At 38.0% G+C, this 24,838-nt stretch overlaps 4 protein-coding genes across 8 annotated transcripts; 2 read left to right on the top strand and 2 right to left on the bottom strand.

Annotated features, from left to right (window-relative positions):
* Positions 1–1,284: 1,284 nt before the first annotated feature.
* LOC112183943 (pentatricopeptide repeat-containing protein At4g19191, mitochondrial) lies at positions 1,285–9,133 on the top strand. Of its 4 annotated transcripts, none has more exons than XM_040513411.1 (5): positions 1,285–1,503; positions 3,237–4,247; positions 4,521–5,961; positions 6,456–7,043; positions 7,149–9,133. In XM_040513411.1, the coding sequence occupies exons 2-3, from the start codon at positions 3,446–3,448 to the stop codon at positions 5,369–5,371; spliced, it is 1,653 nt and encodes a 550-aa protein (XP_040369345.1). In that variant the 5' UTR covers positions 1,285–1,503; positions 3,237–3,445; the 3' UTR covers positions 5,372–5,961; positions 6,456–7,043; positions 7,149–9,133. The 4 variants fall into 4 exon arrangements, with proteins under 4 accessions (XP_040369345.1, XP_040369344.1, XP_024178030.1 ...); XM_040513410.1 differs by having other exon boundaries at positions 3,237–5,350; positions 5,445–5,961; XM_024322262.2 differs by having other exon boundaries at positions 3,237–5,861.
* On the top strand, positions 6,413–7,729 carry LOC112184053 (wall-associated receptor kinase-like 20). Its single transcript, XM_024322349.1, has 2 exons — positions 6,413–7,043; positions 7,149–7,729. The coding sequence occupies exons 1-2, from the start codon at positions 6,413–6,415 to the stop codon at positions 7,727–7,729; spliced, it is 1,212 nt and encodes a 403-aa protein (XP_024178117.1).
* Positions 9,134–11,731: 2,598 nt separating the features above from the next.
* Positions 11,732–12,277, bottom strand: LOC112184051. Its single transcript, XM_024322347.1, has one exon. It carries the CDS (start codon positions 12,275–12,277, stop codon positions 11,732–11,734), a length of 546 nt encoding a protein of 181 aa, XP_024178115.1.
* A 4,031-nt stretch (positions 12,278–16,308) lies between these two features.
* LOC121051979 lies at positions 16,309–17,904 on the bottom strand. Of its 2 annotated transcripts, XM_040515720.1 has the most exons (3): positions 17,788–17,904; positions 16,589–17,109; positions 16,309–16,537 (listed from the first exon to the last, which is right to left on the bottom strand). In XM_040515720.1, the coding sequence occupies exons 1-3, from the start codon at positions 17,843–17,845 to the stop codon at positions 16,514–16,516; spliced, it is 603 nt and encodes a 200-aa protein (XP_040371654.1). In that variant the 5' UTR covers positions 17,846–17,904; the 3' UTR covers positions 16,309–16,513. The 2 variants fall into 2 exon arrangements, with proteins under 2 accessions (XP_040371654.1, XP_040371653.1); XM_040515719.1 differs by having other exon boundaries at positions 16,309–17,109.
* Positions 17,905–24,838: the final 6,934 nt, after the last annotated feature.

Here is a 24,838-nt window from a genome sequence, read left to right as displayed (position 1 = left end):
AGTAAAAATTACCTTGAAATAGGTCACCGGAAAATTTGGCTTGAAAAAGTGGTTGGAAAACGTCGCTGGAAAATTGTCGAAAAATTGGCTGGAAAAGTCGTCGGAAAGTTGACCGGAAAAGGTCAACTAGCGTTGACTTTGTTGACCGTACTGACGTGGCGCTGTATCTGAAGTGGCTGTGGTAGCTGACGTGGCAACGGCTGTGGGTTAGTGGGCCGAGTTGACTTTGGGCTTGTGGGCTTGTTTCTTTCTTCTTCTAGGCTGAGCCTTCTTTCTTCTTGTGGGCTGGGCCTTCCTTTCTTCCCTCTTTCTTCTTCTTTTCTATCGGTTCAAGGTGAAGCCAGAACTTTTGGCTGGTTCGGGGACTAAGTAGCCGGTTCAGGGAAAAAATTTTCATGTTCCCAGATTATGGGATCGAGACGCTGCTTCTATAAAAATTTGGTAGCAATTGGAGGTCTGGAAGGTGGTGAACCGGTGAAATATTTGCTGCGGGTGGTTTGGAGCTTTCGTTGGCTGGTTTGATAGGTTCCTGCCGGTTCTTGGGGTGGCGCCGCTGGTTCTGGACTCTTGGGATGGAGGGCTTCAAGGTGGGTGGCGGGGGCCGAAAGGGTTTCAAGGTTTTGTATTCAGATTTAGGGTTTTGGCTATTAGGTTTTAGGGTTAGGGCCTCGTGCTGATAACGTGTTTAAGGAAAACTGAATTGGTAGAGAATTGAGTCGTACTTTCATTGATAATAGGGGTCTCTTTATACAGAGGATTACAAGACATAGAATCAGAGTTGTACAAGGAAAGATAATCGTACAATTAATCGGATATCTATGAATATCTCTAATTCAAAACCCTATTGCAACTAGGTCAAGTAACCTAGAGTTTGAGCCATACACATATTCTGGATTTACTTGAACAAGCTTAACATTATTTTGAATGAATGAATTATTCAATTTTGAAGTGTGAATACTAAAAAGTGGATTGGCAGACTTATTGCATTTTATTGGTGCGTTGTACAAATCGGAGGCAATTGTCAATTTTAGATGAATAGTAGATTGTAGTACCAATTTGGTTGGCAAGTGCCCTTGGTTCATGGTGCATTTGCTCTAGAAACTTTCCTAAGTCTAAAAGCTTCACTCAAATCAACAAGGAGACATTGATAACTTGAGGAGGAGGTTGCTCCATGTAGATAGTGCCATGAAATAGTTTTTCCAAAAGAAAAGAAAAAACTAGTAAAAGAAAGAAAATAACAAAACAAAATTTTACTCTTAACCCTAGAGCAGTATGAAAGGACAACTAAACCCCATTTTGAAAGCTCAAAACTTCACACACCAAGTATGAAGGGAGCTTCAGTTTGATCCTCTGCAAACACTATTTTGGGTTTCTCTCTCATATTTCCCGCCATTAATTTTTGAAAAGGCTTTCTCTTTGGAGTTTCCAACACAACCGATCTCTGCGCCCTTCGAATCTCAATTTGGGAAATTGAGCTGAGACCCTAAAATTGGCCAATTTCAGGTATTTCTAACAGTAAAGTTCTGATTTTTAATTTTGGATGAACTATTGGGTCTTTTGATTTACTGTGCATGTCTTGTGAATATCTCAGTTTTGATTTGGGTTTCCTTTTTGGCATAGAAAGTGCTCATCTTTTTATGGTTTGTGAAAGAATCTGTACTATGAAATATGGGTATTAGAAATGGACTATTGGAATTGGTTCAAGTACAGCAAGGCCATTGGAGTTTAAGATATTGGAGTGGTGACTGAGTTTATGGGTTAGGTAACGTTTTTATTGTGAGAGTAGTATTACCAAACTGAGCTCTGAGTCTCTTTGGCAGAATTGGTCTTTGTTGATATCTTTGTTCAAAATTTAGTTGCTAACTTCAAAGTTTTGAAACCGACATTTTCAGAAGATCTATGTCAAAAGTTTTCCGCAATACAGAATTTACCAGGTAGTTATCCATCTCAGTTTAGTCGCGTGCTCTCTATGCAAATTTATCTTCTGATATCTCCCACATTGACCATATGAATGGCTGCTTGCTGTCTAGCGTATTCACTTTCAAGGAAGTGAAACATAGGTTATTATGGTTTCTAAGGTAAACTGACTAGTCATAATGCCACTGTTTTAGAATTGACTGTCATCAACATTTTCTTCGCTGCTGAAGCTGAAACCTTTATACTTCTAAACTAACCTGCAGCAGTCTGGATGTAAGAGTCTTTCTTGGACTCTACTATGCTGATATTTTGCCTTCGACATGTTGCTTTTACATATGTTTCTTTCTACTCCTAATAACCTGCAGTACATCTAGCTTATGTATGAGAATCACCAATCAGCTGTTGTGCTTATATTGCTTCAGAGGAGTGGATTAAGGATATATTTACAATAACACAATGTAAAAGAAATGTTTTATATTTTTGTGTAGATATATACACAACAAATGAACAGTTTTCCTTCAAAAAGTGTGTTTAATTTGGAACATGGTATAATTTGTATAGCTTAGGTTGACCTAGGATATACTTCATCATAAGTTTGAGTTGTAGCATAACAGATTGATATTGGTGAATGATATCACCATGTGGACCAGATCTCATACGTAAGTTCTGGATATTCTGCTTTTAGTTGTCCTTGGCCGCTCCTCCTCCTCCTCCTTCTCTTGTGACATTGGTCTGTGATGTCTGTGATTTTATAGTGAATGTGTATCTATTTCTGTATTCTGTATCGAACAAGGTAAAACTTGTATCTCTAAGCTTAACTTTGTAAATTCTTCATTGTTTGTTTGCCATATAGCCAAACTCATCTTAGATCACAGTTCCTTGTTTCCAAAGTGATCACTGTGGCTACAGGACCTCCTACTTATATATTTTTGATTATTCTACTTTGGTAGTTCCAGTTATTTTACTCTGTTGTTGTGCTGCATTCTACTTTCATTTTGTTTTGTTCCTGTTTTCTTTAATGATCCCTATTGATGAAGATGTATGCATATACTTTATCAATTACTGGCAATCTGATTGTGTAATTTTGGTCTCAAAATTTGGTCAACTGTATTTACCATAATTGTTGCATATATACAAGAATTCAAAGTCATGAACTCATCAAGGTTATGGGGTAGTTCAAACTGGTTCATGGGTCTTCATAGCTCACCTGCTGATGCTTTTGGTGTGGATTTCATGCGTGTTCTAAGATATCTAGTATTATTGTTTTGAACTTAGTGATATAAGCTACTTGATAAGTTCATATTGATGCGTCTTGTTAGGTTATCTTCCTCAGCCAGTACCAGCAAGAGAGACGACAATATTTGGGTGTCTTGTCCAAGACTGCATCAAGTGATCGCAGTATTTTCTTCTCAACAATTTAATAACATGACAGAAGCCATACACGCTGCTCTAAAAATGGTGTGCTTTCTGATCTAAAGAGACGGGAGTCTCTCTTTTACCCTTTCTCCCACGGTGAAGACAATGAGACATGGTGCGTTTTCCAAAACTCTCAACCGCTGCTGCATGGAATTCCATTATACGAGAATCTGTAAACCAAAGCCATCCCCAAAAAGTCCTCCTTCTCTTTCGTCAGATGAAGCAAAATGGTTTGGAACCTAACAACTTTACCTTTCCCTTCTTGGCTAAGGCATGTGCCAAGCTCTCCAACCTCAAATTATCCCAGACCATTCACACCCATGTTGTAAAATCACCATTTCAGTCTGATATCTTTGTGCAAACAGCTATTCTAGATATGTATGTCAAGTGTAATCAATTGGGTGATGCTTACAACCTGTTCGAGAAAATTACCATGAAAGACACGGCTTCCTACAATGTGATGCTTATGGGTTTTGTGCAGTCGGGTTTTCTTGATAAAGTGTTATGTTTGGTCCATGACATGAGGTTTGCTGGGATTCAGCCTGATACAATTACGGTTATGGGGTTGATTCAGGCGAGTTTGGCTACAAAGAATTTGGAATTGGTGAAATCTATTCATGCGTTTGGAATTCAAATTGGGATAGAGTGCGATGTTTCGATGGCTAATACTTGGATCTCTGCCTATTCCAAATGTGCTGATTTGGAGTCAGCCAAGTCTGTATTTGATAGGATTGACATGGGTGTGAGGACTGTTGTCTCATGGAATTCGATGATAGCGGGATATTCAAACTCAAATAAATTTCTTGATGTTCTAAATGTTTACAAACAGATGTTGTCTGATGGATACAGACCTGATATAAGCACTACTTTAAGCGTCCTTTCTTCCTGCAATGAACCCAATAAATTGGTCCAAGGTATGCTGATTCATTGTCAAGGAATTCAACTGGGCTGTGATTCTGATATTTTTGTTATCAATGACCTCATATCTATGTATTCCAAGTGTGGTGATATACTTTCTGCTAGGTTTTTATTCGATGGCATGCATGATAGAACTTGTGTCTCATGGACTGCTATGATCAGCGGATATGCTGAAAATGGGAACCTTAATGAGGCGCTTGAGTTGTTTCATTTTATGGAAGCAGCTGGTGAGAAACCTGATTTGGTTACTGTTCTTTCTCTCATTTCAGGCTGTGGTCATACAGGAGCACTTGATCATGGAAAATGGATCCATAACTATGCCTTTTCAAATGGGTTAAGAGACAATACAGTAGTTTGCAATGCACTAATTGACATGTATGCAAAATGTGGAAATATAAACAATGCTCGAGAGCTCTTCTACACCTTGCCAGTGACAACTGTTGTTTCCTGGACATCTATGATCGCAGGGTATGCTCTGAATGGTCAATACAAGGAAGCTCTGGACCTTTTCTATTTGATGCTGGAGACAGGCATGAAACCAAACCGCTTAACGTTTCTTGCTATTCTTCAAGCTTGTACTCATGCAGGTCTGCTTGAGAAAGGAATGGAGTTCTTTAACAAGATGACAGAAGTTTATTATATGAATCCTGGGGTAGATCATTATTCGTGTATGGTCAATCTTCTTGGACGTAAAGGAAAATTAGAAGAAGCAGTGGAGCTTGTTAAAAGTATGCCAATGAAACCTGATGCTGGCATATGGGGTGCGTTACTAAGTGCTTGCAGGATTCACCATAACATGGAGATTGGTGAATACGCATTTAGCCGTCTCCTTGAGTTAGAGCCCCAGGTTGCAGTTCCATATGTGGAGATGGCTAACATATATGCATCACAGAGAAGGTGGGATGAAGTTGCTGCATTAAGAACAGTGATGAAATTTAACAAAGTGAAAAAATTTCCCGGGCAGAGCCTTGTTCATGTTAATGGGAACCCTCATGTATTTACAGTTGAAGATAGTGGTCATCCTGAAGCCTTATTTATACATGCAATGATAGGTACTTTGGATTTGCAGTTGAAAGAAGAACACACCACGCTCAAAGAGGTTGGTGACATGATTAATTAAAAACTATATTTTCTCAGGATAACACCAAATGATTGATGAGCCGATATTTCATTCAAATAATGATATTCTGTAGTAAAGAAGCCAAAGGGTATCCTCTTATCAATCCAAACCCTAATGGAGCTGGTGATTTTGAGAGACGCTGTATTTGAAGAATCCTCCAATTTTGAATGTTCTTTAACAGATGAAAGTTCAGAAAGCTTTATTCCTTCCAATCCAGAACCAAGTCCCAGACATATTGCCTTTGATATCATATTATATGCAATTTGGTGCAAAAAGGGAGGAAATTGGATTAGAAACAATTGGCACAATCTTTACGTAAGCAGTTGATGATGAAAAGTTCCCTGATGATAATTATTTGACATCATGTGAATCCATCTAGAGCCATGAGGATTCAAGTCTCTAGTAACTTCAGTTATGAATTATGGATGTCTAAAAAGTTGTTTCTCAAGGATATAGCAAAAGATTCAGGGCAGCACTCAGAGAGAACAAGGTCAAGTCTCTAGTAACTTCAGTTATGAATTATGGATGTCTAAAAAGTTGTTTCTCAAGGATATAGCAAAAGATTCAGGGCAGCACTCAGAGAGAACAAGGTATGATTCATCAACAGATTAATAATACATCAAATAGACAAACTAAGAATTGGTCAACTTTATTAATTCCAAAACATCTTGTTTTTTTCATTTTTCATTTCTTATTTTATTTATTTTCATAATCATAAATTCCACAATGTATTTTTAAATACCATTGTAGAGTTGTTTTGCAAGACACTAGAAGTATAGTTTTTCAGGGCCTCAAATGAATGAAAAAGGGCCTTTGTGAGAAAAAGTTTTCCAAAATAAGGGCCTCAGAAAAGTTTGCCTGTTTTTGAATATTATGTGAATAATCTAAGATTTTGGCCGCCTCTCCATTCTCCAAAATTGCGCAGGAGCAAGTCTGAGTGAACCATCTTCTATATATACACCAGAACTAACATTCTTTCAGATAAATGGTCTAGAGAGGATTTCCTTAGTCAATTTTGGTCAAGAATTTATCTTGCACAACATGCTCTCTCGCTGTACCTTAGCTTCACTGTTTCTGTTGACAGGAATTGCTCCGGAAGCCAACACCATGCTGAGCTACCAAGAAGATTGTGGAGATCTCAATATCACACTTCCATACCAAAATGATTTTGAGGTAGCAAAACTTTCTTCCACCCATCTAAGTGATTTAACAATCTTGGACTCTCCAAACAAGGTTACAGTCATAGGTTGTGAATACTCCTTTGATTTTGTGAGAGGGACAAACAAGGCACCACCCAACAACGACACCAACAATAGTCTGACTCATGCATCTTGTTCTAGTAGTATTGGCTGTTGCAGTTGTTCCATTCAGACCATTCCCAGAGGCTTCAGGTCTTTCTTCACTGTGGAAGAAATGAGCATTACAGGAAACACCAGTAATAAAAGATGGAATTCTTTTAGTCGGAGCGTGGAAAAGTTGCCTAAGATAGGACGAAGTTTCTTGTTTGATCACTCATTTAGCAGTGAAGCAGAAAACCTTCTTAAACGTGGTACAGTGAGAAACCCGGAAGCTTATGATGGAATTTCAAAGACAAGACGGGAATTGTACCACATTAAAAATGGTAAAGGTTCCAGACCATACATCTCAGTCTTTCCGGTAAATCTGATTCTTGGTAAGTCATACGGTGCCCTGCAGTAGTACAGTTATTGATTGATACTAATTATATTTGTATTTTTAAAGAGTATATTGAATTTAATATGTAAAACTTACCCTGCAGGTCTTGGCTCTTGTTTCTCAATTCTTTTGTTTGTGATATCTGGGGTTTATTCGAGTGTGAAGAATCTAAGGTTTATTAAAGTCAAAACCAATTTCTTCAAGAAAAATGGAGGGATATTGCTAGAGCAGCATATTGCTTCACATGGAGATGGAATGACAACAATATTTACAGCTGAGCAGCTAGAAATAGCTACTAACTGTTACCAAAGGATTTTACGCGATAAAGTAGTGGAGGGCCAAGGCGGGAGTTTTATAAATGAGATTATCGCTCTTGCCCAAATGAGTCATGAGAATTTGGTGAAGTTCATTGGCTGCTGTTTAGAGACTGATGCTCCTATTTTGGTTTATGAACTTGCCTCTAATGGAACCCTTTTTGACTGCATTAATCACACCAATGGGAAAGTTACATTGCCTTGGAATATCCTCCTAAAGATAGCGTCAGAATCTGCAGCTGCTCTTGCTTATATTCATTCTTCTGCAGGAATTCACTCCAAACACATCATCCATGGCAATGTCAAGTCTTCTAACATATTGTTAACTGATAATTTCTGGTTTTTGGCCTTCGAGGTTGGTCCCTGCTAATGAATCTCAGATGGGCACATTGCTTCTAAGGACACTAGGTTATATGGACCCAGGGTATCTTTGCACAGGCCAACTGACAGATAAGAGTGATGTTTATAGCTTCGGAGTCGTTTTGGTAGAGATCTTAACCCGGGAAAAGCCTATTTCATTTGACAGACCAGAAAGTCAAATAATCATTGCCTCTCATTTTGTTTCACCCATTGAATTAAAAGATGGTTTCTTTCATGTTGTTGATCCAGTAGTTTTAAACGTGGGAAATCGAGAACAAGTAAGAGCAGTTGCAGAGCTTGCAAAGAGATGCCTCCATATGAACAGTGCGGAAAGGCCCTCAATGAAAGAAGTCGCCGGAGAGTTGCAGAGGCTGTCTGGCATGTGTCCTACAGTAGTCTGAATAATTTTTGGCCAAAACAATGAAGAGTTGTAGTAGCTTTCCTGGCATATGTGTGGTGAATACTAATAAATTAATGTCAGTTTACTAGAGTGTTTCTATCAATACTGATGAATGCATTGGGACAAAATTAAAATAATGAAGCGATAATATCAATGCAATCTTTTGAGATAAACACAATGGGCTTGCTTGATGAGGCTTTTACTTTGTCTGTTAGTACTGAGAATCATCGTCGAGTACCAGCTAGAGAGTTATGCAAGCACATATGCTTGTGCCAAATTGCCAATTCGATCAGTCTAGCTCAGGGCCTATTGTTAAGAACAAGGTAGAAGATTACAAATAACTGCGTCACAACCTAAACTCCTCTGTATGCATCACTGAAATTGGATTCAGTAGAAGTACGACACGGTGGACTATTGATCTTTCTCTGGTACCAACCAATTTAAGTGAAGTAGGAAAACCTCATCGATCAAGTTAGTGATAATGTTCTTTGATCAACAAAAGAAGAAATTTGGTTGTGGCACAAACATTGGGGCACTCATCTTTGGATTATCTTCAACTTTTATTGTTCTCTCAGCGCAAGGTGTTGACTAGTATTGTGAAACATGTGTGTAAGAGCCATCAAATTCTCTGCCAGTGTGAGAAGATCGATTTACGTGATTACGTGTTTTATAGATAAATGCACTCGCATGACTAGGGTTTATTTGACGGAGCAACTAGCTAGCTAGAGAGAAGTTTATCGCTCATGGCATTATCCACCAAACTTCTTCTGCCTATATTGATCCATTCACACCAAATTACTGTCGTTGGAGCGCAAGAGCCGGTAGTTGTTGGAAGTTGCCTGAGCCTTTCGCCGACAAATGACAATCACGTAGCTTCGATCAATTCAGTTTGTTGAATTATAGCTGAGCTTCAATCCATGTCTAATTCAACTGAACAGAAAAACAGAAACATAAAAAAATAAAAATAAAAGTTCCGGTGCCAGGATTCGAACCTGGAATTTAAGTTGATATTTTCCAAAGCTTTGTGCTACACCGGACTTGATGCTGAAGCATGATTTCTGTACTAATTTATACGTACGTTGGGAGAAGCAACAGGACACCATGGGAAAATAAAATAGACGGTGACCCTGCAGGTCTTGGATGTGGTTTCTTAATTATTTTGTTTGTGATATCTAGTTACCCTGCAGGTCTTGGATGTGGTTTCTTAATTTTGTTTCTTAATTTTATAAACTTCACTAACTTCACGAGTCTTGCATTTTATGGGAGTCGGATCCATCGAAAAGAATACACACACATAAAAAAAAGATGAGTACATAAACCAAAATGAAAGTATCGGTTCTTAAACAGCAGCCCAAGAACTTCACCAAATTTTCACGATTCATTTGGGCAATACTGATAATCTCATTTATAAAACTCCCGAACTGGTCGTTCCTCTACTACTATCATGTAAAAGACTTTAGCAACAGTCATTAGCCATATGTAGCTGCTCGGTTGTAAATATTGTTGTCCTTCCATCTTCATGTGAAGTAGTGTTGCTCTAACAGTATCCCTCCCTTTTTATGAAAGAAATTGGCCCGTTTTGAGACATTTGACTAATATGTTTATAATATTAAGGCATCTCCAACGGTGGAGTCATAAGTCGTTTTGGCTTTGGCTTTTGTGGTGAGGCATCTCCAACCCATTGAGATGTGTAGTCATTTTGACTTATGAGTCAAAAGCTTAGCCAAAATGATGAAGGATTAAAGAACGAAAGCCATTTTGGCTTTAGAGGGACGAGACGTGGGCCCCAGCGGCAACTAATATTAATTGGACATAAAGCTCAACGCGCCAGAGGGAGTTTGGATCCCTTAATCGAGCAAAACGACAAAATAACGATGGAGCTGGCAGAAATGTGCCTTACACACGCTCTGATGGTGGCTGACACTTGGCCCCGCGTGTTATAGAAGTCGTTGGGGGCTTCCAACGGTCATGAAATGAACAGCCCAGATTCAATCTTCATTAATTCTATAATAAAAGGCCCAAATAAATTTGTTCTAGAAATAAAAAAGTAAATATATATTTACTGAATTTCTAATTTGACAATAAAAAAAATGCCATGGATTAAAATCAACGGTTAATAATAAAGTATTTGTGTTTTAAACCAAAAAAACTTGAAAAAATAAAAGAAAATTTTCTAAAAAATCATAAAAATGTTATTTGCCCGTTGGAACAGTAACTGTAACAAATTCTACAAGTACCAACCCTCTTCTAATTTTTCACTCCAAAACATCTCTAATTTCCTCCAAACTTCATCCTTTTTCAGCATTGTTCTTCATCTGGCTAGTTTTCAATTTTTTTAGAAGATGCCCAACCCAAGACAAGAGTGTTGGAAACCCGCCGAAGATATAGCCTTGTGCGTAGCTGTAGTTACCGTTGGTGAAGGTGTTTATGGGTACTAGTCAAGAGAAGAAAAAATTGTGGGAGCGTACATGAAGTGTATGAGACTTGCAAGCCGGCTGGAGGAGTGATTAGATTGGGAGGAGGGTGTGACGGTCGTTGGAAAAAGATTAGACCAGCATGCCAAAGATGGCGTAAGCTCTTAACAAAGCGGCACTTCTTCACAAAAGTGGTGATAAGGCCACCGACGAGGTAATCATCCTTATTCTTGAAGTTTAATTCTTATTTTGAAAATTAATTTTGCCGTTATTTTAGCATGTTATTTATATTGACTTTCGTATAAATATATATAGTACATGTTTAATATCTTCTTATTTATAGGAATTACAAGCTAAATCAATATATTGTCAATTATCTAAAGGAGAGAAGTTTGCGTTTGCGCATTGTTGGCCAATATTAATGGATACAAAAAAGTTTAGCAATCCCCTGTCCATGAATGTCGATAGCGCAAGTTGTCATACCTCTATCAACTTAGACGATGACAGCACACCTGCGAGTGACTAGCTCTTCAAATGTATATGCACACCCCCTAGGTCAAAAAGCTTAGAAGGCTGCTAATTAAGAAAAAACCCAGGCAAGACAAAACAGGTGAACTCTTATTGCAAATGCAAAGGATTACAGACCAAGGAGAGCGTGATCTGGAACACAGGCTGCGCTTCAGGGATGAGACTAGATTAGTTGAGCAGCGTGCGGATGATGCTCGCACAATGATAGTGGATCCGTCAATCTTCACACCCAAAAAAAGGAGTTATTGGGAGAGGAAGCAAGCACAGATTATTGAGAGGGAGGAACAAGGCTCTAGTGTTAGCGCATTTCGTCAACCCTCTTTTTCACCTGAAGCAACTACACCATATAGTGATGATGACTCTAACTTGGACCTTTACGTGCCAGTTCAAGAGACTCAGTGGATGGGGAGAAATTAGAAATGTATTGGTTGTACTTTTTCGCTTATATTTTTCAATTACGAAATAAAATTGTTGCTTTCTTTTATGATGCAAAAATAAAAACAAAAGCTTGTTTAATATTCTCACTTTTATTCATAACAATAAAACGCACTGCATTACAAAAGCATAAACACACAAACAATAAAATAAAACCACACAACATTACAAAACATAAACACACAAACAATCAAACTACACCATGGCCACCTGCGGTTCCGCTCTGCTTGCAGCTTCATGTTCCAGAGGTGATTAACCAAATTGCCTTGAAGGACTCTATGCACAACTGGGCATTTAACCCCTGGTAAAGGGTCATGAACTCCTCAAGTTCAGGAAGCTTGTGCTCAACCCCATGATCATCCTCATATCTCTCATATATTTCTACTTTCCTTGGTTTGGTGGGGATATCATAAGAGTCAAAAGGTGACTCTTCATCTTCTTGGCGCTCATCATCGACAATTATGTTGTTCAAAATAATGCCTGTCATCATGATGTGTTGGAGATCCTCTCTATCCCATCCACGAGCGGGTCCTCTTACAATTGCAAAACGAGCTTGGAGAATTCCAAATGTCCCCTCCACATCTTTTTTGTATGACTCCTGCATCTTTGTAAAATGAGCTTGCTTTGGCGTAATTGGATTTCTAATTGCTTTCACAAAAGATCCCCATTTAGGGTAGATCCCATCGACTAGGTAGTAGCATTGGCCATATTGTCTATCACCTACATGGTATTTCACTAGAGGAGCCTCATCTGTGCATATTTCGTTGAATAGTGGAGACATTCCAAGTACGTTGATATCATTGAAGGAACCTGGAAGTCCAAAATAGGAGTGGCAAATCCGAGTATCGTATAATGCAACTGCCTCCAGAATGATTGTTGGTTTTCCCTTATAACCAGTGAAGTGCCTTTGCCATGAGGTTGGACAGTTTTTCCATTGCTAGTGCATACAGTCGAGACTTCCCACCATTCCTGGAAATCCCTTTTGTTAGAAACATTGAGCAACCGTCACAAATCCGACTTTGTTGGTTGACGAAGGTAATGCTTGTGGTTGTTGATACCCAAAAAAGCACAAGACATTCTCTACGCTCATTTTAAGCCTAATAAGAAAATACATATGCAAACCACATTCAAAAATATAAAAAGTTACATATATTCTCGAACTGTCATGCCACACATGTGGACCCAAGCCACAACCACTCTCTTGGGGCTTGCAGAAGTGGGTGTGGTGTGGAAGGTAACAGAAATACATAATGCTTGTCCATTGATTTAGCGTCATTGGTGATCTCGGTCTTGGGCCCGAGATCCAAGCCCAATGACTTTAATCAATAGCGAAATGGTGAACATGAAATTTGGACCAACATTTTTCCTTTAAACTCAAGGCCCAAACAAATAGAAAGCCCAACTTTCTTCCTCTTCATTCTAATCTTGCCTTCTTCCCCGCAGTGACCTAATACACAGAGACTTAGCCAAAATCCCTAAGTTCAATTGATTCTCTCTATTAGTCATTGAAAGAGAAACCTTGTGACTAGTTAAGGGAATCGTTCCCTCTTCCTTAAACAAAGAACTCCAACTTCCAATATACCTCGTTCCCTATTTTCTGTCACTGCGGTGGCTTCTACTATAGAACGTACATGTCAACTATTACAACACCCCTGCATTCTTCAAAATCCTCATCTCCCAAGAAAACATATCTTTCCTAAATTTAAGGCAGATATTATGTATAGATTAAGAAGACCTTTCTTTGCCCAAAAATCAAAGTGTTCTAAAACATCAAAGCCCTCCAATGGAGTCTTTAAAAAGGCAGCTTTGCCAGTACAAAGGGCAGGGAGCACAATCGAGCAAAAACCTAGAAAGCTTAGAAACACCTATAGTAGTCATGCCTTCAAGCATAAACCCAGTCCTCAGCTACCCTTCCGAACCGTCCCTCAAACCTTCCCAGAAACCCCAAATTCAAAAACCCCTAAATTCTCTCACCGCAATGTGTTTCTAGCTCCCACACCATGCTTCATGCTTCCAAGCCTTATTTGTTTTCATATGATTTGAATCACATACAAAATCCTCCTAATAATCAGATTATTGGGTTGATTTTGGCCTAGTCGCTGTTTAATTTAAAAAGGACCCTCACAGTGGTACACATCCCAGATTGCCCTAGTAAAGTGTTTCAGAATCTCCAAAGCTATAGATTTAGTTATGTCTAGAAACTCATCACACAGGTTGGCTGAAAGCCCGTAAGCAAGCATCTTCATAGTGCAAGTCAGCTTTTGTTCGATAGATAAACCAACTCGATATGCTAGAGGCATCATACTTTTGGACGAAATAAGGATCGTGGTTGGCGACATCATGCATTATCTGGTCAAACACATGATGTCGCATTCTGTACCTTCTACGAAACACATTTCCCTGGAACTTGCACGATGAAGTGAAGTATAGAGCTTTCAGTTGTCGGTCCATAGCTTCTCGATCTCTTGCGGTGTACTAGCACCTAGGCCGTGAACCACCCAATTGCGATTCTTCCTCTTGGATCCTCAGGATATGAGAGGAGGCTGCCTGCATCATCAGGGCTCTTTGGCGATTTCTTGTAATGGCATCTTCTTCCTCTTGCATCAGCATTTTTCACAACCTATTCATTGCAACAACGAACCAAAAGGAAGTTCAGAATTTCTAAGATTCTGATATGAGAAGAGAAATGTTTGTGAATTGGTGAGATATGATGAAGTGAATGACTCCATATTTATGAAGGGTTGGAAAAGGATATCTGAAGATAGAATATGACACGTGACAGATAAAAATCAAAAACGTAATCTAACCAACCTTTCAACGACTGCCAAGTGGCACTAAAATCAGTAATAAAGTTAAGATAGAAAATGTTATCTTATCCATAATTTAATAAAGGGTGCGGCTATTGCCACCCTATAATTTTCTTTGTTCACCCTATTTGCTCGTTAAACTCTACATTTTAATTTCAATTATTAAATTTACTTATTTAACTCATTTCTCTTTCCAAGAATATCCTTGTATGACATATCCAATTAGAAAATAAATATTTTTAACGAAAATCTCTCATTTAATTTATACTCATAAAAAATTAAAATTTATTAAAATTTTCTAATAAAATCATAATCTAATTTACTCCTATTTTTTAAATTTTTTCTTTCAATTTCAAATTTTTTTTAATCAAGAATTTCAATGTTCTCTATTTCAATCTATGTAAAAAGATTAGTAAATTTACAACTATGATTAATGAAGAAGAGATTGATTTTTTTTCTTCGTGTTTTAAATTTTTACTTTTGGTGTTCACAAAGATTTTGATGAAGTTAAAGGTAATGGTTTTGTGAATTGAATAACGAATTAATTATGAGGAGGCAACAAAAAGACAAAAAAAAGAAGTAATAAATTCAAATTTGGGTTGAGAAGATAAAGATTAATGTTATCCAATGAGAAATTAGTTTTTGTATTTAATTAATTACTTATATATTTATTTTTTTCTTACATATTTGGATTTTGGAAAATTAGTGTACTTATTAGTCATTTTGCACTTGGGTAATATAGTCTTTCAATAATTCAAATGTTTATAGGGTGAACAAAGAAAATGATAGGGTGGCAATAGCCGCACCCTTTAATAAAACTCATATTGACGGACACGTGGTGAATGAAATCTCAACCGAGATAGAGATAAGATATCGGATCCGAATAGTATGGACACGTGGCATGAATATATAGATTCCCAAAGATAAATAAAAAAAGGAAAAATAATTTTAAAATTCAATTAATGACGATATATTATATAAAATAATTATATATAATATATGAATTCATATTGTAGTTAAATAATTATCTAAAATGATTAAAATTATGAAATGACTTTGGCTTTTGACTAAATGGGGTTGGAAATGCAAAATATGAATGAATAGTAATGACACTAGGGGAGCCAAATTTTGCAAATGACTTTGGCTTTTGACTCCATTGTTAGAGATGCCCTTAGGGACAGATTTTGTAAACTCATCTTTAACAGCATTGGAATGAATCGCTGTATAGTTTTCTCTACTGCAGATATTTGTGTTTGATCCATTCCAGAACATAAATCAGTAATTACTATATATGTCCTCTTTTGTTTTTCTTTTTCTTTTGTTAATTATAAATTTAAGCTACCTTCAAGCATTGCATAAAAAGAGACTTTTCTGGGTTACAGATATGGATTGGGAAAGGAAATTGAAAGGGGGATGGATTGAGAGAAAAGAGAAGGAAAAAAAGAAAGAACATGATTGCTTCCTAACTCACTGAATGATTCTTAAAAAATTCCACGAAATATATCTTAATATTGATCGGAGTTGTACTTAATTCCTAATGACTATAGCCCTTGATAAATTTACCAAAGACGAAAAACAAAGGGGATCCGATCAACTTGTTCCGACGTAGGATGATATCATAATAAGCTCATGAACTTAATCTCCTCCCAGTAAAAGTCTTGTTTCTCATCAAAATTTATCTTAGAATAATTAAGAAAATCATAATTTATTTTATAATAATTAAAGAAAAATCCAAATTGGATTTTGACATTGTCCAAATTTTTTCTAGTGCCAGGATTCAAGGTTTGATTGTAAACTAGCATCGGAATTGATTAATAAAAGCACCGATAAGGACTTTTACCCAACAGGGCTTCGGAGCCCATCCTAGAACTTGTTAAAATACTGATTATTTAAGTCTATGGCTTTATTACTATTACTGAATTCATCTTGGATGACTAAACCCTTCTTAATTTAGCTACTCCCTGCTGAAATATCTTGATATTATTCTAATGATCTAAAAGCTTTACTAAAAAATACCATTGGAGTGGCTCAAGTCCATTACCTTATTACTTAACCAAAAGGGTCAAACATGTTGCCCTAAATATCTGACTACTTGTACAATGAAAATACCATAACAAAAAAAAAGATGAAGAAGAAAAGAAAAACAATTTCCTTATTCTAGCATGGAAGACTTATTGACTGGTTCATGAGGGGATCTTAGCAAGGCCAGATTAAGACTGGACGGGCGGTACTATTTTGGAAATTCGATCAGGCTTATCGATAGGTATGGGAGAAGTCAAGGCCACTTTGGAAATCCGATCAGGTTTGAGTTGATCCTTCGAAGAAGACGAGGCCACTTGGGAAATTTGATGCTTGAGATCCGTAGAAGAAGACAAGGCCACTTTGGAAATTCGATCACGCTTGAGATCCTTAGAAGAGGACAGTGCCACTTTGGAAATTCTCTCAGGCTTGAGATGATCCTTAGAAGAAGATAAGGCTGCTTCCGAAAGTCGCTCAGGATTGAGATGCTCCTTAGAAGAAGACAATGCCATTTTCGAGATTTGATCAGGCTTGAGATCCTTAGAAGAAGGAGACGACCAGACCGTTTTGGGAGTTTTATCATCCGCCGGCTTGGTATCTCTGCTTGGAGGTCCCTCTTTAAAACAGGAATGGAGACACTCGCAAGCTTCGGCAATGCATATCCCAAGCCCTCCAGTATACAAGCTTCCACACAACCCGCTGCATTCCAATGGCGTGCATGGAGTGGATGGATCGGTCACTTCCTTGGCCTTGCAGAGGTGCCATGGCTTAACAAAGTGGCTCTCAGCTGTGGAGAATAATTTCGTGCACGACATTAATTTTCCGAAATATAATACATACAGAGACAAGCTATGGTACTTGTGGGTATCTCATACACATTTACAATTATATGAACAAAAAATTACAATTATTTGAACCAAAATTACAACATTGAGAACAAAAGTTGCCATATTCATTTACACAATTTACATATAGTTAAACAAAAATTACAACATTGACAACGAATTTGTTCAAAAACTTATAACAATGTCGTAAGAGGTGTAATTACTATTATTAGAACTAAGATTACAACAAAAATTACAACATTGACAACAAATTTGTTCAAAAGCTTGTAACAATGTCATAAGAGGTGTAATTATCATTATTAGAACTAAGATTACACAAAATAAGATTCAACATTACCACTCTGACAACAAATTTGTTGTCATTTTTGTAAATGTGGGTATGAGATACCCACAAGCACACTAGAATTTTCCATACATGCACGCTAGTATGACATAACAACAAGGGTTACCAAATCCCTAAGGTTTCCAAAGTCGTTGACTCTTGCACATAACCCTCCTAGGGGGAGAATACAACTAACAAATGAACGGGTTATCGCGTTTGAGTTTTAGTAGATACACGCGCGCGCGCGCGCGCTCTTCAAAAATCTTATTGCATGCAAGTTAATTGAATATGCGCTTACCCTGAGAAAGGGAGAGAAGAATGATGGAGAAGACTAAGATTCCACCCAAAAACTTCATCTTAGTGAGTAGAAACAAAAAATGAAGAAGCTGAGAAATTTATATATGTAGAAAGTATTAAATGGAAGATATATAGAGTATGATCGAGCTGCAGGTTTACATGTTTTGGGGAAGCATACTTTCAGTGTGTCATGGGTAGTGGCTGAGGTTAACTGTGTCGATGACCTACCTACTTGAGGAGATCAGTTGTTTCACACGGAAGTTGGCACATCGCAATATGTAGAAATTAAGGAAGTGGAAATGGACAAATCAAAAATAACGAAATAAGATGATAATACATAGCTAGGTTGCATATGTAGAGAAATTTGTAACCTAGAATATTGTCAGCAAAAGAGCTAGTATACATGTAATCAACTAATGATAATTTGAAACTCTGTTTACTTTGGTTTAGGTTTGTAAGGTCCTTACAAGATCCTCAAAAAGGAACTGTATAACTCTTTCTACATTTTATATGCAACTCAATGAGAAATGATGAGAATTCTTCTTATTTAGAACAAATTTTATATGGAGTGAAATCACATGTAATGGCCGTCCTAGAAGTGTACAACAAAAATAAGTTATTCTCGAAGCAATTTCACTTGAGACTATCAGTCATAGCACTAGGAAAAAACAGAAGGTACAGATCTTGTATTGTGACGCTTCTGCATCGAGCTCACTGCAGCAGAAAAAGATACTCCGAGGATTCGGATTCAAGTATACCGGATCCGATCCGTAAAAGGGCCTTAGGAACCCCAACCTGGGTAAGGAACCAATTTAAACACCTTACAACGTAATCTTTTAAACCAGCCCAAATCCATCGGCAAAACCCTAGCTAATAACACACTTAAAACCAGTATACTAAAGGAAAATTTTCATAGAAAAAAAAACATATGATAGTTCAAACGTTCAATCAACAAACTAAAAGTCACTTTTTAAGGATTTTGTGAATCATATCCCATAACTGATCGCAACCCAAGAATATGCATCAAACTACTGGAAAATTTTAGTGTATGTTAATGTATGCCAAACATTAACTTTTTTGAATATTTTAGACCGTTGGATACAATATAATTGAGAAATATATCTAACGGTTCAGAATATTCAATAATGGAAATTAACCTACTTTACCCATTTTTGAATCGGCTGGAGGGGCAATAATATTATTCATCACAAGTTAGAATAGGCTATTACATACCTTTCTGCTGCTATTTAAGGACATAGGCAGACAAGAAGATAGTGATAGTACTCACAATGATACATAGAAATAGACCTAGCCTATTCATTAGACATCAAATACGTAGAGGTAGCGGGGATCCTCCATTGGTATTATGCCGAAGGCGCTAGAGATCTAAGTTTCTAATACAAGAAACATTATTGTAATTGGACAAAATCTAAAAACATAGGGTTGGGCCAAGGGCCTACTAACCCAAAATAAACAATGGACTAGGGTAGAACCCCAGCCCAACATTTCATGGCCTAATAGGGTAGTCCACCAAGGAATTGGCCTCAAGCCCATCAAACTAGTACGGTCCAGCCCACCTTCTCCCATCAACACCCCGTTGTACATCACCATCTGGTCAAGATCTGACCGACCCACATTCGATCAGCATCGCCGCGAGCCTCCCACCAAGCCATCATCCCGGCGATCCAAGCCGCTTCGAAACCACGCTGCCGCCACATGCATCAGCCCAGAAAAACAATCCCTAATCTAGGCCTTGAAACGCCACTGCCATCGAAACCATGGCACCGCCAATCCAAAACCTAGCGGCAGAGATTGACCATTGGACCAGAAAGCACACACACAGCCTTCGCCGCCCACCCAGCCGCACCTTTTGACCAAACCCGTGCAAATTCCTCTGACCAAGTCCTATGGGCATATAGGTCTCCCATCTGGCAGCAAACCCATGACGGTGGAGAGGCTGGAGGCTAGCATCGACATTCGGGCGCCGTCGAATGAGAAAGAAATTGAAAATGGTTTAGGGCCTTAGGGTTTCTCGAGTTTAGAGAGAGATCAGGTTTTTATATTTAGTTAAACCTGTAACCTGCTTATCCATTAGCCTGTATAAACATTTTTTTTTTTGGAAAATTCTAAATTACATATCAACCATAAAATTTGAGACTTTCTCAAAAAACCCTAAATTGAAAGGGCTAGCTGGTAAGAAGTTCTAGTACAAATTTTCGATCATTTTGCTATGATAAAACCCTAAGTTGAAAAGGAGAAGACTGGAGGAATGAAGAAGTGCGTTGAGGAAGGATAGGTTTCCCAATCCTCGTAAGTTTTCTGGTTCTATATTTGTTTTTACTTCTTGTAGCATGATTAGTTGTAATTCTACGGCCACATTTTCTGCTCCAATCTCCCCCACAACGCCTCCTTAGCCTCCACTGTCATGTCTCTCTACGACTCTCTCTCTCCTCTACCCCTCGCTACACCCACCACGTCTTCACCTCTTTCCCGAACTCAAATCTCTCTCTCTTCGACCATGCCATCAGAGCTTTGACGAAGACCCCCTCGCTTTATTTCGAGGTCATGATTTCTTGTTTATGATTCTTACAATGAGTTCTTGCAGATTGGACCATCTTGGACTCTTGATTACTTCTAAAGAACTTTTCTTTTCGGGTGTCATCGCATATATATTTTTGAAGTAAGATTCCTCTTTTCTTGAATCTTGATTTTGTCAAATGCCATTACCTTTGATTGTTTCTTTCATGTCCATCAATTAGTGTAGATATGAGAAGATTCATGAGATGGTGAACGGAGTGGCAAGAAAAGTAGAACTATTAAATCAATTATATATTTAGAAGTTAGAGCGACATTAGTTGGCTTGGTGCTTGGGTTGAAAGTAATTTTAAAGACTGCATCTTAGCAATACTATCAATCTGGTTAAGTATTAGTTGCTGGAACTAGGTATGTAGAAGAGCTGGACGTGAAGTGGTGAATGATTAATTATGGTCTTTGATATTTGGCATATAGGAAAAACTTGTTATACGACGTACGACAACAATTGATGCATAGGAAAAACATGCATGTACAATAGGTATTAGCTTAGCCAAAGGTATAATTATGCAGGGGTCTTTATCGTGATACATGACCAACCATATAATTAGTGTTGAGAATTGAGATATATATTAAAATCAAAGCCCGAGTTTAGTTGGGTAGTTCTGATTCTAGTTGTTTTGTTTTTTAATTCCCTTTCTTTTGAATATTCTACTTGAAGGTTTCATGATGTAGAAGTCTATCATCTCCGGAAACTCATATTTACATATCTAGAATGATGTTTATAGGTCCTGTAGTATAGACCTGCATTCTTATGAGGGGTAAGCTAACTTAGGAAAAGCATATACATATATTATGAACTTCGTCTTGGAGCGTAAGAACGTAATGCCTAAGAAAATCAATATATATGAGTGAACAAAATAGAGGGAAACTCTCCCCAAAAAAAAAAAAACCAAACTTGAGGAAAAGGGTATGTGAATATCACATCCCTTTTGTGAATGTGCATAATAGGCTATCATTATATGGCACGAAAAAAAAACAGAGATCGAAATGATCACATGTTAGTGTAGTTGTTGCTCTTTTCTCTATAATTTTACTAGGTTCCCACTAGGGGTCATCAAGGGCCGGGCTAGGGCCGGCCCTACCCTAAATTTTAGGGCTTAGGGTCGGGCCGGGCCGGGCCGGGCCAAAGTCAACAAAATTTATGGCCGGGTAGGGTCGGGTCAGGGCTTAAATATGCTAACCCTTACCCGCCCGAAAAGCCCGATCCGTTAGGGCTGAAAGGGCCGGGTCGGGCCGGCCCTCGAATAGGGTCAAATAGGGCCGAAATGGGCCAAAAAAGGGCCTTATTTTGTTTAACAAAAAAAAAAATATTATTTTTTTCTTCTCAAAATATGGCTTAATGGTATATATTGGTAATAAAAGACTCATTGTTTTTTATTGAACATATTTAATACACACACACACACACACACACACACACACACACACACACACACACACACACACTTGTAACTTATAACATGACAATGCTCATATGCATATACAACAATAGTAGGTATTGTGTAAAAAAATTATGCCGATCTGCATTAAATAAGGCACCAAACGGAGCAACACTTTGTATAAGCAAACTTCCGTAAGGGGAGCGGCACCTTTTGCGGACAAACATCCCCGTATTTTGACAGCAGGTGATGGACCCCTTCCCCATGAGAGTGTGGGAGCTGATAGATCAAAAAAATAAATTGCAAATTCTCGGTTATGAGCATATTTGTGTTAGGTTTTATTTAGGGTATGGAGTTGACCGGGTCGATAGAGACCCAACCGAAGGTGGAAGTCACTGAAATTTTTACCACTACCATATATTCATATACGGACGACATCCAACGGTACATTTTAAAAAATTCCATTTCGTCCCCCATTTTGCTCATGGAGGATAACAAGCCTAATAAATGAGTTATACTACATTAATAGGCATATAAGGATTATATGTGATCCAAAAATTCTGAAATGGAAATCAACCAATCTGAAATTCTCATATGTTTATACAACATTGATAGGTAATTAGGTATTGTGTAAAAAAATTAGGCCGATCTGCCATGAATAAGGCGCCCAACGTAGCGGTCAACGCTTTGCACAAGCAAACTTCCCTGAGGGGAGCGGCACCATGCGCGGACAAATGTTACGGAATTTTGACATCCGTAAGTAGACCCCCTACCCATGAGAGTGTGGGAACTGAAATATCGAAAAAAGTGAATTGCCAATGACCGGTTAAGAGCATATTTGTTTTATGTTCTATTTAGGGTATTGAGTTGACCGGGTAGATTGAGGTCCAACCGAATGTGGAAATTGTTGAAATTTCTACCACTAACATATATTCATATGAAAACAACATCCAGCGGTTCATTTTAAAAAATTCCATTTCGTCCCCCATTTTGCTCATGGAGGGTAACAAGCCTAATAAACTAGTTATACTACATTACAAGACATATAAGGATTATGTGCGATCCAAAAATTTTGAAATGAAAATCGATCAATCGGAAAATTCTTATATGTTTATACAATAGTGATAGGTATTGTGTAAAGAAATTAGGCCGATCCGCCGTGAATAAGGCACCTAACGGAGCAGTCAACGCTTTGCACAAGCAAACTTTCCTAAGGGGAGCGGCACCATGCGCGGACAAACGTTGCGGAATTTTGACATCCATAAGTAGACCCCCTACCCATGAGAGTGTGGGAGCTGAAAGATCGAAAAAAGTGAATTGCCAATGACCGGTTAAGAGCATATTTGTTTTATGTTCTATTAAGGGTATTGAGTTGACCGGGTAGATCGAGGTCCAACCGAATACGGAAATTGTTGAAATTTCTACCACTAACATATATTCATATGAAAACAACATCCAGCGGTTCATTTTAAAAAATTCCATTTCGTCCCCCATTTTGCTCATGGAGGGTAACAAGCCTAATAAACTAGTTATACTACATTACAAGACATGTAAGGATTATGTGCGATCCAAAAATTTTGAAATGAAAATCGATCAATCGGAAAATTCTTATATATTTATACAATAGTGATAGGTATTGTGTAAAGAAATTAGGCCGATCCACCGTGAATAAGGCACTTAACGGAGCGGTCAACGCTTTGCACAAGCAAACTTCCCTAAGGGGAGCGGCACCATGCGCGGACAAACGTTGCGGAATTTTGACATCCATAAGTAGACCCCCTACCCATGAGAGTGTGGGAGCTGAAAGATCGAAAAAAGTGAATTGCCAAGGACCGGTTAAAAGCATATTTGTTTTATGTTCTATTTAGGGTATTGAGTTGACCGGGTAGATCGAGGTCCAACCGAATACGGAAATTGTTGAAATTTCTACCACTAACATATATTCATATGAAAACAACATCCAGCGGTTCATTTTAAAAAATTCCATTTCGTCCCCTATTTTGCTCATGGAGGGTAACAAGCCTAATAAACTAGTTATACTACATTACAAGACATATAAGGATTATGTGCGATCCAAAAATTTTGAAAAGAAAATCAATCAATCGGAAAATTCTTATATGTTTATACAATAGTGATAGGTATTGTGTAAAGAAATTAGGCCGATCCGCCGTGAATAAGGCACCTAACGGAGCAGTCAACGCTTTGCACAAGCAAACTTCCCTAAGGGGAGCGGCACCATGCGCGGACAAACGTTGCGGAATTTTGACATCCATAAGTAGACCCCCTACCCTTGAGAGTGTGGGAGTTGAAAGATCGAAAAAAGTGAATTGCCAAGGACTGGTTAAGAGCATATTTGTTTTATGTTCTATTTAGGGTATTGAGTTGACCGGGTAGATCGAGGTCCAACCGAATGCGGAAATTGTTGAAATTTCTACCACTAACATATATTCATATGCAAACAACATCCAGCGGTTCATTTAAAAAAATTCCATTTCGTCCCCCATTTTGCTCATTAAGAAGTTAACATTACATTGGTAAAAAGGTTTTAACTCGACCAATTGATTATTTTTAGTTATGTTGATTACTTGATTTATTTCAAATTTGGTATTACATGAATATATTGTCCAATTTGAAATAATAGCTTTGTAATTATTACAGTTAATTAGTTAACAGTAATTATTGGTAAATATTAAAATACCCATAAGATTATATTAAAACGGCGGCGTTTTTGCCGAATTAACTGTTAATTCTTTAAAAAAAATTATTTTTTTCTTCTCAAAATATGGCTCAATTTAAAAGACTAATTTCCTAATATGGTAGATTGAAATAATTTTCTACACTTCCATAGTTTTATACATATAACACATGTAATAGAAAATAACAAAAATAAAATATAAATTTTAGGGCCGGGTTAGGGCCGGGCTTTAAGGGCCGGGCCGGGCCTAGCCCTTATGGGCTCAATCGGGCCGGGCTTTATTTGTGTGACCCATACCCTACCCTAAATAAAAAAGGGTCGGGCCGGCCCGCCCTAATGGAAGGGCTGGGCCGGGCGGGCTTAGGGCCCAAGGGCCATATGAT

Source organism: Rosa chinensis, chromosome 2 (assembly GCF_002994745.2).
Source record: "Rosa chinensis cultivar Old Blush chromosome 2, RchiOBHm-V2, whole genome shotgun sequence".
In the NCBI taxonomy this organism is placed as follows: domain Eukaryota; kingdom Viridiplantae; phylum Streptophyta; class Magnoliopsida; order Rosales; family Rosaceae; genus Rosa; species Rosa chinensis.
This window is presented reverse-complemented; position numbering and strand designations above follow the sequence as displayed.

What these genes read in the sequence shown, in the direction of transcription:
- LOC112183943 (XM_024322262.2), top strand. Translation starts at nt 3,446, where the DNA reads ATGGTGCGTTTTCCAAAACTCTCAACCGCTGCTGCATGGAATTCCATT.
- LOC112184053 (XM_024322349.1), top strand. Translation starts at nt 6,413, where the DNA reads ATGCTCTCTCGCTGTACCTTAGCTTCACTGTTTCTGTTGACAGGAATT. An exon ending in TCCGGTAAATCTGATTCTTG is followed by an intron (nt 7,044 to 7,148) that starts GTAAGTCATACG and finishes CTTACCCTGCAG; the next exon opens with GTCTTGGCTCTTGTTTCTCA.
- LOC112184051 (XM_024322347.1), bottom strand. Translation starts at nt 12,277, where the DNA reads ATGTCTCCACTATTCAACGAAATATGCACAGATGAGGCTCCTCTAGTG.
- LOC121051979 (XM_040515719.1), bottom strand. Translation starts at nt 17,845, where the DNA reads ATGAAGTTTTTGGGTGGAATCTTAGTCTTCTCCATCATTCTTCTCTCC. An exon ending in TCTTCTCTCCCTTTCTCAGG is followed by an intron (nt 17,110 to 17,787) that starts GTAAGCGCATAT and finishes TATTCTCCACAG; the next exon opens with CTGAGAGCCACTTTGTTAAG.